Source organism: Chrysemys picta, chromosome 19 (genome assembly GCF_011386835.1).
Source record: "Chrysemys picta bellii isolate R12L10 chromosome 19, ASM1138683v2, whole genome shotgun sequence".
NCBI lineage: Eukaryota > Metazoa > Chordata > Testudines > Emydidae > Chrysemys > Chrysemys picta.
The window spans coordinates 7,787,334-7,800,479 of NC_088809.1; the positions used below are offsets into that span (position 1 = coordinate 7,787,334).

Sequence of the window (13,146 nt, forward strand, 5' to 3'; positions counted from 1 at the left end):
ACAAATAAAAAAACTTTAACAAAGAGGTCAGAAAGATTGCTGGGGTATTTAAAAATTCACATGACAACCAATTTATCAAGAGAGATCTTGGTACAGTTTGATTTGTCCCTAATGCCTATAAGTACTGGAAGGAAAGATTACTTTAGTATATTTCAACTGAGAAAATTAGACAAACTACACCGTTAGGAACCTAAGGAGTACAATATAGAAAAAAAAATTAAATTAACCAAAAAAATAACCTGTTAAAAATCAAGACACACACAAAACACAAATAAAAATAATTTTCCTTAGGCAATCCCAAGGCAAATCCAGAGAATATGTACATTAAAAATATTCACTTTCACAAATTTTGATAATGAAACAGAAGACATCCAAAAAGAAATTCATTTACAGTTCTAAAACACCATAGGCCAAGACAAAAAGTCATGTGCGTTAACCTACGCTCAATTAAAGCAAGGGAAAGTGGTCCGATACAATCCAGTGTAGAAAATATTGTAACCTTGGATACAGTTTCCAAGGACACAGGGCCCTTGGCTAACAGTATAATAGCTCAGAAGCGGAATGCAACACTGAGTCGTTTTAATGACTAGCATATGTAAGTGGAATGATCCTTCTTGTGCAATGCCCTTATCGGTCGTATCTAAAGTAAAACATTCATGTCATGAGAACCCTTTGAAGGTGTTTAGAAAAATGCCTTTTGCTTGACATGATCACTTTAACATTGCCTGCCGCTTTCCCATTCTGTACAGAGCAGGGGACTACTCCAATAAGCTCTACTGTAATTATACTCGTAAATGCCCTTTCCCCCTATTTATGTGACAAAGACATGCTGGATACTTCTAGCAGAGATAACGTATTTGCTTAACAAGCGGGTACATTAAAAAAAGAACGTAATTAGAATCGACTTTTGCCAAGTGCAATGACCAGTACTGTATTTGGAATACAAGTTTGCTGTAGAGTTTCCACACTGTAGCTACTTTAGCGTGGGCCATGCTCTTAAAACTCATAGGAGGGGTGACAAAAAGAAGAAGAGCCGCGGAGGAAGCCCATGCTAATAAAAAGCTTCCCTTGTCCCAATACAGCATTTATACAAGCTATTGCCTTGATTCAGCAGAGTACTTAAGCATGCAAATAGTGCCATTGCTTTCAGAGATACAAATCATGTGTTTACAGTTAGGCGTTTGCTTAAGTCCTTCGCTAATCGGGGTCTAAGGGTCCGATCCTATAATAATAATAATTTTAATAATTTTATAATAATAATAATCCTGCTAACTTACCACTGTAAGTCCTATACTAGTCAGTGGGTCTACTTGCAATAGTAAGCACAAGGCATGATGAGAAGTGTATAGCAGCACATGGCATGGCAAGAAGTGTATTGTCAAGGTGAAGCAAGAAATATTTGACGAGGGAGACAATTCTCGTCACAAAGAGCTGTTCTGAGGTCTATTGCACTTATACAACACAACTAGTAAGTAAAATAGTGGCCAGTCAATCAGAAATCAGCTTGCTTGGATACACTTTGCACAGCAGAAGGTGGGTGCTGACTGTTATTGAAAAGCTGCCACTTGATTAGCTTGGGTCTGATACCAGGAGACGCAGTATGTTACTTATTAGATGAATAAGCAGGTTTCTGAGACTACAAAGATCTATTTTAAATTTAATTTATGTAAACAAGGGTCATTCACCTAGCATTCTTATTAGCCAAGACCTCTTTCATATGGTATATATTAATCTGTGAATAGAACTAACCTTTTATACAAACCATCATTTTTATCCCCTATGCAATTTTGTTCACAGGAAATCAAAACTACAGGTCAATATTAGCTATTTACTTAGAACAGAGACAAGGCTTGCTTTGACAGCTGATGACATCTTGGAAGAAGGAAGCTTCTCTCAAGGTCTGTTTGAGAAACTAAATCAATGAACGATGAAATCATCAGTTATACCGAGGAAACAAACAGCAACTCTGGCTTTCCTCACAGAGTCAAAACTAAGAGGCCATATAGTGGTAAGGCCCCTTTGAAACAAAAGCACATTTCCATTGGATTAAAAATTCTGTAAAGCAATTAGTAATTCAGAAGTTCAAGCATTGTTACATTCTGTCTGAACTGGGAAGTTGTCTTCACAGCAAACTTATTTTATTTTTTTATTCTGCACTGTCACCTTGATGTTGTATCTAAAGAAAGAATCCTATACGTCTAGATTTGTGAGTAACATTATGTGATAGCCGGATACATTAAATCACTTACTGTCCAGACAGCAGCGCTGGCCATAAAGCACCCACGTATTTCGCATTTGTGCAGTCTGCTGGGAAATCTCGAATTCCAGTGTGAAAAAACTAATATCGGTCTGAACTATGAACTCAAAGGCAACCAGTGCCATCAGTTCTGGGAGTCTGGGAAAGAGCAAGTCTTGATGGACAATATTAAATTGCATGAGATCTGCATAAGAGTCCCATCAAGAAAAGCATATTTATACACCACAAATGTGTAGTGAAATATACAGGAGTGGGCATTTGATATTAGTGGGGTATGATTTTCAACATGATATGCAGCAACTTAGTTATATGATTACAAAATAAAGGGCAGAGGGCTAAATGCACAATACATCATTTTGAAAGTATATCCCTTTATGTCTGCAGTTGTAGGACAAGTCCAATAGAGGGGTAAAAAGGTTTGTCTAGTATTTACATCAAAGTAGAAGAGACTGCAAGTTTTAAAATCCAGCTGCCTGTACTGAAGCCTAAAGATAAGGTACGAAAAATTTAGATACAATGATTTTTCTCCCAGTTTTTTCTCCCAATACTAACCCACTAAATGTATGAATAAAATGTATTCTGTAATTCAGAACAATAATTCTATAAATAAACAATGGCTCATTGCAACCTAACAATCCAATTCCTTCTAGATCAATAACTTACGTCTCCTTGAACATTACTGTCACTTCTTGTGCATTGTAATACTGTAGGAGCAAATATCTAAGAAAAAACATCACTCTGGGTTCATATATTAAAATTAGAGGAAAGAATAGTTAGCAAATACACATTTCACGCATTTGGTTAAGGGGCCATTTCAGTTTAAACACACACAACCTAGTATTTCATCTCTTTCTTGAAACGGTAAGACCTATTCCACCTCATGCGTCAATTTACCTTGATTACCACAGTGAGTTGCTACATCTCAAAAAGTGCTAACCCATTTCAGCGTGAGAGAGAGATTGCAATGCCATGTTTTATGGCACAGTGCAAAACTCTCTGATTATTTCTGAAAACCTCAATGATGGCTTGAACCTTCCAGTGAAATTCTTCATGGGGATCTCGTATGAGAGAGTGGTTTTGACCCATTGCAGTACAGAAGAAATGCAGAAATGAACATTTCACTACTTTAACCACTGCCCAAAAAAGCCTTCAGTGTTTATTCCCCTACATCACCACCATCAAGACCATGTCTTGTCATTGACTGACGTGATCCCTCCTTCAGTGCAAGTCCTTTCAAAGCAGGTCTGGCAAAATGAGGCCTGGAGGTTTCGGCTCCACACAGTTGATCCAGAAGTTTGCACAGCTTGCATGGTACTGGTGTCCTCCATAAGCCAGTTTGAAATGATCCGTTTCTGAATTAAAAGCCTAGAATAACAAAAATTGAAACAAGTGTGACAGTCCCATCTGCTCAGTGATGTAAGAGCTAAAGAGGAGTTCAGATATCTGTGGATGTGTTTACACTAAGAAGGCACCTCGACCCTGTCACTCTATAGACACCATCCTCAACTGCAGAAATGGACCAAATGGCAAGCAAAATTTCATTTTAGTCTGCAAGAAGTTCTGAAGGGAGACCGCATCCCCAACTGCAATGGCTAACGCTGTAAGCTTCAGTCACTACACCAGGTTTTAGTAGTGGACATGTACTGAATGGTTTGATTAGTATTACATTTGACCTCAAACCTGGGAGTTGATCCAACTTGCTGCATGCATCTTTCACTAATTATCTTCTATAGGTAGGAAATAGTACACTGTACTGTACCTCACAGATAGCTTGTTTGGCCAGCCCATAACTATAGCATTTCAAATTATTTCATTCACTGGGCCAAATTGCTCCATGATTTAAGGGGTTGCAACTCCTCTGATCCCAAAGTTGCGCCTGCTTACTGCAGGTCCAGGTCCAGTTTGGTCCAGTGTCTTCTGTTAGGAGCAGCTACTTTATAAGAAAAGCTTTTTGAATAAAGAGTGAAAAATCTATAAACAAGATGAAGAATAGCTGATGGGGTTTGATGTAGTTGTTGCTAGTGCTTAGATGTCTGAGTAAACAACAACAACAAAAAAACAGTGATAGGGCTTATTTTACATAAGCTCTTTTGGGGAAAAGATGAAATTTTTTCCCCGTTCAACGACAGAACAGCTAGCAGCTTTTCATTGTAATTCCCTATTGCAAGGCTCTCGTGAAGAGCTCAGAGTTACCTTCTGGAATACTGCTGAAAATATATTTGTTTAAAAAAAAAAAAAAGAACCTGCAAAACATTTTTACTCTGGATTTCTAAACCCACGACAGCCTTTGTGTTGTCCCAAAGCAATAGCTGGAGCATCACTGTGTAAGACGACAAAAGGTCAAAGATTATCTCACACGAAAGCTACAGGTCTCCTTCCACAACAAGAAACCAGGAAGCTGTAGCTGTTCAGAAACTCACCACAGTGAATTATCTACCACACCACAAAAGTAATACGAAAACAGGAAGTTATTCACGATATACTGGCATGCAGACAACACAAGGGGGAGGATTCGAGCATGTGTTAGTTGATCAAATTGGATGTTACAGTCACAGAAATGACTATAAGAGAAGGATTCATGATTGGTACAATTGAGAATGACCACGGAAGGCTGGTCACAAGTCTTGCCTTCCATGCTCATAATTAAGAGGATGAATCTATAAAGAGTATCATTTTACTCGTTCGTACTTTTCTAGGATGCTCTTCCACAGGTTTCTCTTCTTTCTGAAATAATGTTGAAACCAAAAGATCAACAAAACTCCCGATGTATATTAATTGGTCGGCTATTAATCGCTCTCTCTCTATTCTGGGGTCCCTCCTCCCCACATTGAAGGCAATGACCCCCTCCGGGCTTCACAGGCACAGGTACATTTTATAAGGAAAATTCATTACAAGCTTTTTTTTTTTTAAATAATCTCAGCTTCCAAGTCTGTTCCCCATGCTGCCCTTTATAAATGGATTTAACACCTCAGCCTTTATACACAACTGTCACCAGTTACATCTCTCCCATGCCTGTTGAGCGGGGTGTGTGTGTGTGTGTGTGTGTGTGTGTGAGAGAGAGAGAATCTTCCAGATGATGTGGTAGTAACAACGTTTGAGCCCTGCCTACAATACAGATTCCACCTTTCCTACTATCGGTGGTAAATTACAGCCAGGACGTTTGTTAGCATAGACTAGGCATAGATGGAGAGTTAAAGTAGTAAATGCAAAATGGGTTTGGCACTTACTTTACTTCTAGAATCCACATTCAAGAGGCACACCCCACAGGCGAGATTTTGGGCATTTTTAATTCCAGGACGCAGCATACAAGAAGAGAAATCCAATGAGTTTTCATCTGGCTACAGAAATAACGAGACAGTTGGGTTTAGGCAATTTCAGTGACTGGGAAAAAAAATACACACGCATTATGACAAATTACTGGTGTGGCTGCTGTGGAGGGCATGAAGCCAAACAAAGTCACAGGGCAAAGATAACATACTACAACATGCCCATAAATTGATGCCCACTTTAATCAAAGCCATTAGCATATTTTCAAACTTACTATGTAATCTCCATGGACATTAATTTATCACATTCAAGCACTTGAAAAAGGATTAGATAACAGAGGAGAGAATATTTGAGTTCTATGTTTCCACTTCAAAAGGGACCACGCTTCTGAAACCAGAGCACAAGTAGCTGTTGCTATACAATTCTTGCATACCAAAGAGAGGGCTAAGATATAAACAGGTAGGCAACAAATTATTTGCAGTTATAAAGATGCCATGGGATAAATTACTATTGAGGCTAGTGCAGCTTCTAGATCGGAAACTAGGGTTAACCAGATCAGTTTATCACTCACAATTTTGCACTAATGTCTAACCATAGCAGGGCAGTTACTAGTCAAGGATTTTCCTGTTTCTGGAATGAGGGCATATCAGTACACAGCTGAATATTAATGGCTGGCCAAACCAGGCAACAATTAAGAGGGCTAATTGTTTTATTTTGTATATTAGTTTTTGTTATGGAAAGGAGTGTGAGGACAACTGTGTGTTTAAGCAGAAAAGAGATCTCAGTATGTATTATAGCTTTCCTGATGCACAGTTTTACATTTAGGCGACAAGAGAAATGGTCAGTGCAATTTTGCATTTGGGTGGTGTATAAACACTGAAGCTCGTTTGAAGGATCGTTGTAACGTGTAATGTTTAAACAATCAAAAGCAATGCATAGAAATACAAATGCAAGAGGCTTTTAAAAATTCTGGGTAATCATAAAACAGATGTGTCTAGGTATTCTAATCACGATCCCATAGCTGAACAATTTAAGAAATAATTGGAATCTTGAAAAAAACCTTTAATCTTTGAGTAGATCAATCAAATGAATAAAGGCACTCAAATATTTGTTTATCAAATGCATGAGTGAGCAAATAAGAAGGTCATATTGTAATTTGCAATGAAAAACCATAAGCCTATGCATAAAATTACCTTGTAACAAAATTAATCCTTTAAATGATAAAATTAACCTTTTCAAGCACATGCCTGTGAGCTAAAGGACTCATACGTACTTAATTGGCACTTCTGCTCCATTTGGAATCCATGATTGTAATTTTACAGGAAGGTATGTGCCATACATTAGGTACCAAACAGACCCATTATCTACTTTTTAAAACAAAACCAAAGCCAGTCATTTGCTATTGGTTTAAAACTTAAAAAATATGAGTGTAGATGTTGTGGAGATGTGCTGCAATATTCTGATCCTCCCGTCAAAAACCCTACTAGCATGTTTGAAACTAGTCCTTATCAAATAGCAAGAAACCTGTGTTTTGGGCAATTAACTGTATTTGGCTATGCTAGTAAATGACTGGTTAAGGGCCAATATATGGGTTGGGAATTGTATACTGAAGTCAGATGTTTAAAACAAAAAAACACCCTTGATTGTAACTCAGGATGAAATTTCACACTTGTCAGTAGGGAGTGAGGTTGGTGGGTCAGGGAGGGAAGGATGGAAGAAAGGAGAGAGAAAAAAATGTGAATAATTTATTCTAGCCCTTCCTCAACCCCAACAGAAAAACCACACAATTGCCTAAGCCTCATAGAGCAGATTTTCTTCAGGTCCTGGCTTCAGTGGTAGAATTTTCTGATGTAAACTGCCTCTCTTTGCAGTAAGATCCTCCCTGAGCGAAACCATTTCGCAAACCTAGTAAACACGTTTTTCCTTGCCCACCAGAGGCAAGAGTTTTCCCCACATGCGCTCTGCTCACCAATCATAGCATTTTGCTACATGAGGGCAAAGTTGTGACAAAACTGAATACAGAAACATGAAAGCTGCCGACAGGATCATGTGCACAGGGATGCACCACACCAGCCAAAGATTCTCAACAGTTTAGGAGTGATGGTTTCTTTTTACATCATGACCAGATAGCAAGGCAGTGACACAGTTCTATACATCTTTGTTTCCTTTAACTGGGGAAAAAGACTTACCTACCAAACAATTATTAGTTGTATACTGTACTAAGGCCAGACTGTGACATTCTCACTCACATTGAAGAGTAGCTTACTCCATGAGTAGTCCCACTGACGTCAATAGGACTACTAATGGAATAAGGTTCTACAGTGTGAAAGAAAGGGAATCACAATCTGGCCACTAATTACGAATACTCTGAAGTACTTACTAATATATAAATACTTAATACACCCAATTTAAATATGAAAGAATCCTGCATGAATGTTAAAACATCTTTTACATTCGAAACAGCATTTTGGACGACAACTATCTACCTTGAGAGGAGAATGCTCATCACAGTAGTAGCTAGGTGTCCACCGATACCTCAACCTGTCCTAAAACTGAGCAACAATATTTTGATGTTATCAATTGTTGCATTAGATAAAGCCAGTTAGAATCTGACAAGGTTTTATTAAGATCTGTTTGCCACCAATATGTGGTACTGATGAGGTGGAAGAGAGGAGATGCCCATTATTTGTAGTCTCCATTTTTCAGGGACTGTAAAAAGTTTATTTTAAGTGAAAAGCCAGCATACCAGATCTCACCTTGCAACTACTTCTCGATAAAAGCAACAGTAGGATTTTTAATATGCATGATTACTCTGCATGCAGGGATCTGTGAATTAACTATGCAGTGATACGAGAGAGTATTGTGGAAATGATGCATTTATTAATGCTGGACATGATGCATTGGTCTTAATCTAAGGATTAAAGGCTCCTTCACTATGCATTGAGTTCAAAACCACCATTCCAGTGGGTCATGTCAATGTCCCCCAAATTAATGATTCCCCCAAAATGCACTGAGCCATTATTATGGTTAAGTGCCTGCCAAAAAAATCCATTATATACCTGTACCCATCTCTCTATTCTACACCAATGTTATTTAATTGCAACCAAAGATGACGGTTGAAAATGGAAAAAGCTTAATGGAAAGTTAGAATTTTCTTGCCTTCTATTTTTAAATTTTCCTCTCTCTCCCTGTCCCCTCATCACAAAAGGATTCTCCTTCACCCTGAGCCCCAAGTAGCTCTTTCTTTACCCCATTACCTCTAAATTCCCTGCAAGCGTGGATGCCCCTTCTTCTCAAATCACCAGCCATCTAAAAACTACATAGAACCATTCTTCATATGGTATCAACAGCGCTCTCCCAATTGGCTACCCAGGAAGCTGTGAGAGAAGAGAAGCACTTCCTCTTCCACCCCAGAGCTCATGAGTTGCATCTGGCCATGGCAGTTCCAGTCAGAGGAGGGAAAGAGCTCAAAACAAGCATTATTATTTAGTCTGCAGCATTGGCCAAAATGGGCTAGGCACCTTCCAAAACCAGAGCAAGACACACAGTCCTTACTTGGAAGATCTTGCAGTCTAGTCAGTCTCCTGCAGAGCAATGCAGAGCACTAGAACTAGGGAAGCTCACTGCTGGAGTGTCATGAAGGCACTTATTTTTCCTTTCTAGATTCATGTTTGTCTAATTTAAATCACATTATGAGAGGCTATAGCGTCAAAATCATTAGGAAATGAGGCAACCCCACCACCTTGCGCGCACACAGTATTTTTCACCTGAAGAGCTCAAACCGATTCACAAAGTTGCCGGTTACCCTCATTTTACAAATGGAGAAAATAAGGAACAGGGAGTTTAAGTGACTCCTCAAGGTGTCATAATACATAACCATACATAACGCTCCATCCTCTGTAACAAAAAGGCAGCTTAATTATGGCCTTACCGTTAAAGCTGCAAGTGACATGAAGCTTATTAGGTTGTTCCATACTTTATCGATGTCCTTTAGCAGCTGTTGGAGTTTCTCACTACACACTGCGGTGGCCTTGATACCCAGTTCAACTCGTTTTGTTACTCTATAGACCTCAACAACCCCTGTCAAAATTAGAGTGGTGAATTATAGGCAAGTTGCTAACTCCCAAGCAGAGCACACTAGAGATTCCCAAAACTGAGACTCAGAAAGAGCACCTAATAGACATTGAACACATTTTGAGAAACATCTGTGACCACCTTAATCTGTTTCAAAATTACAGTGTTATACAGTAACTCCTCACTTAAAGCTGTCCTGGTTAACGCTGTTACGTTGCTGATCCATTAGAGAATATCCTAGTTTAAAGTTGCGCAATGCTCCCTTATAATGTTGTTTGGCAGCCGCCTACTTTGTCCACGGCTTGCAGGAAGAGCAGCCTGTTGGAGCTAGCTGGTCGGGGCTTGGAACCAGGGTGGACCGGCAGCCCCCCCATCAGCTCCCTTAAGTTCCCTGTGCACTCCCCTAAGTTCCCTGTATGGCAGTCGCCCAGCAGGCTATCAATTGCCGGCAGTTCAGCTGTCCCTCCCCCCACTGCCATGTGCTGCTCCTGCCTTCTGCCTTGGTGCTACTCCCCGGAGCCTCCTGCTTGCTGTGCTGGGGGGTGGAGGGGAGGAGAGAAGAGAGGGGCTAATGTCAGGGTGTCTTCGTCCCCCCGCTCACAACATTTCCATAAAACCGGGGGGGGATGGGGGGAAGGGGGACGGACACGACAGGGCTCAGGACAGAGGGAGCTTGCTGGCAGCAGGGGCTGTCTCAACTTGCTGATCTACTTAAAAAGGCAATGTACTTAAGAGTGGTGTCAGTGTACTTAAAGGGGCAATGCGCATCTCTCTCTCTCTCTCACACACACAGGGTGTGTGTCTCTGTCTCTGTCTGCCATGCTGTCTCCCCCCTCCCTCCATTTGTGCTGCCTTGTAGAGTGTGAGGCTACATTAACAACAATGTGTTAACCCTTGAAGGCTCAGCCGAGTGCTAGTTCATCATTTAGCAGTAAAAACAATGAAGAGTCTTGTGGCACCTTAAAGACTAACAAATTTATTAGAGCATAAACTTTCGTGACTCACTTTTCCACACATCTGATGAAGTGGGTTTTAGCCCACAAAAGCTTATACTCTAATAAATTTGTTAGTCTTTAAGGTGCCACAAGACTCCTCATTGTTTTGGTTAAAACAGATTAACACGGCTGCTACCCCTCTGAAATTTAGCAGTAAGGCATTCCCTGGGAAATATTCCACCCTCTTACACCCTCTGACTCCTCCACCTCAACCAAACTTCACAATCATCATTGCTGTGTACAATATTAAATTGTTCATTTAAAACTTATACTGTGTGTGTGTATATATATATATATACACACACACACACATATATATATATATATTATATACACACACACACACACACACACACACACACACACACACAGTCTTTTGTCTGGTGAAAAAAATTTCCCTGGAACCCAACCCCCCATTTACATTAATTCTTATGGGGAAATTGGATTCGCTTAACATCATTTCGCTTAAAGTCGCATTTTTCAGGAACATAACTACAATGTTAAGCGAGGAGTTACTGTATTCATTTGGCTAAAGAGTTAGTCATCATTCCAGTTTGGAAATTCATTAAGCTAAAGACACCATTTGGAAACAACTAATAACATCCTCTTATTTTAAATGGGGGAACACTTAATGTAAGAGACATAATAAAATGAAACATACCTAATAAATATTCCATGCCTTGTGCCGACTGGATTACTTCAGTGCAAACAGATGAACTACTGATTCCATTTAGGGTATCATTTGCCTTCTTAATGACCTAGCAGAAAGGATGCTGGTAACACCACCAGTTTATTTACCTTAAAGTAACTTTTACAAACAAAATTTCAAAAAAGAGAAACTGCAGTTCTAAAGAGAGATTAATGCAATTAGCAGGAGAGTTGGTATAGTCCATCACATGGGTTGAATTTGTTCTTGCTTATAACTATATACAGATCAGGGTAGAAGAATGGCCATGTTTAGAATTCAACTCATCCTCATTTAACTGTTCTTTTTGCTGATGGAAATGCAAGCATGTGTTCAGAAATTTTGTTTAAAAATGATGTTTGGCAATGTTTACTATCCATTAATCCAACACCACACCACATCAAGGAGGAGAACTATTGTAGCTGAAAACATATGGGCCTAAGATACCAAAAGTGACTAGTGATCTTGGGTGCCCAACTTGAGACATCTTAAAGGGGCCTGCTTTTCTGAAAGTGTTGAGCCTCTGCCCTCTGAAAATCAGGCCCCTATAAGATGTCTTCTATGATTCTATGTCTTAAGTTGGGCTGCCAAAAACTGAAGCACCCAAATTAACTAGTCACTTGAAAATTTAGGCAATGGCTAAATTTACTGTAAGTAACAAAGAGCAAGATACTAGCTTTATTTGATAAGGTGACATATCTGGTTAGATTAAGTATGTGCTTATATAAAAGTTATTTGTTTTCTATTGACACATAAATTTTTAAATCACAATTCATACAAGTCCATGCATATCCTATCCAGATGCTCAGAGTCTGAAATAGTATATCAGCTGGTATGCATGGAAAAGAGGAGGTAATTTTGGTAGAGGTTACACACTTACTTGTAGGGCATTTTCCAAACATCTCTGCCACTCATATGCATACCTCTCGCTTTCCTATTTGAAAAGAAAAGGATAGTCTCAATTCTGTTCCTAAACTCTTTATAGTTTATTATACTTCAGTTGAATGGGCATAGAAAAGATTCTGTCTCTCCTTGTATGTAATCTATTTGCAGACCAACCATAAATGTGATTTTCCTGTATTAATTTCTCATTTTGGTCCGGTGCTCATACAAAACAGCAGACTGTCACTTAAGGTTAGGAAGGATGGATTTGGGAAAAAATATTTTGCATCTTTTTCCACACAAGCAGGACAACCAATAGAAAGTAAATATTCTCTTTGTATCTTAACTGCAACGTTTGATCCACAGGAGCTACAATACAAATTGAAAATAATGAAAGAAGAAATCAGAATTGGTGAAAGCTCCAATTGCAAGTGCCTACCATAGCTTCATAGGTCACAGGGCTGCATATTTGTTACTGAGATGTGGAAGAATGGAATCCAACTTTTATAGAGTGCTTTACATTTTCAAAGCACTTTACAACCAATTCTTTACACAGGTGAGTGCAGTAAGTAAATACAGTATGGACAGACACAAAGAGTCTAAGTGATTTCCCAAAGCCAGTGGACCCAGGGCCAACACTGGGATTACATTTTAGGAATTACTGGTTTCCAGACACAGCCTTAGACCACTTGATCACAGTGACTCAAATGATTTCAAGTGATGTGTCTAAAACACATCATGTTTCTACCTAAAAATAAGGAAGCTGGACATTGTATGTTTGATTAAAGATATTTATGACTGTGGAAATTAAATCTTAAATAGCAGTGTTGCATGAGAAGTTACATAAATTGATTTTCCTCCCAAATCAACCCAGTGAAGCTTAATGTGTCACAGAGGTGATGCGAGTCATCAAAAAGAAGTGGACCAACTGTGGTGCTCTAAATATCCATTTACTGGCAGACCTCGTGAAGCCATTCTTTTTACAG

At 39.2% G+C, this 13,146-nt stretch overlaps 1 protein-coding gene across 12 annotated transcripts in view; it reads right to left on the reverse strand.

Annotated features, from left to right (window-relative positions):
- Positions 1 to 2,611: 2,611 nt before the first annotated feature.
- SYNRG (synergin gamma) overlaps positions 2,612 to 13,146 on the reverse strand; it is a 60,327-nt gene continuing 49,792 nt past the window's right edge. For 4 of the 12 annotated variants that reach the window (XM_005298830.4, XM_024099714.3, XM_008178828.4 and 1 more), the window contains 6 exons: positions 12,159 to 12,212; positions 11,255 to 11,351; positions 9,456 to 9,604; positions 5,485 to 5,595; positions 4,946 to 4,981; positions 2,612 to 3,622 (listed from right to left, as the gene is read on the reverse strand). In XM_005298830.4, the coding sequence (XP_005298887.2) occupies positions 3,491 to 3,622; positions 4,946 to 4,981; positions 5,485 to 5,595; positions 9,456 to 9,604; positions 11,255 to 11,351; positions 12,159 to 12,212 (579 nt within the window). In that variant the 3' untranslated portion in view covers positions 2,612 to 3,490. Of the gene's footprint in view, positions 3,623 to 4,945; positions 4,982 to 5,484; positions 5,596 to 9,455; positions 9,605 to 11,254; positions 11,367 to 12,158; positions 12,530 to 13,146 lie in introns of those variants that run through there. The other 8 variants (XR_010593818.1, XM_042857866.2, XM_024099713.3 and 5 more) reach the window with 7 other exon arrangements.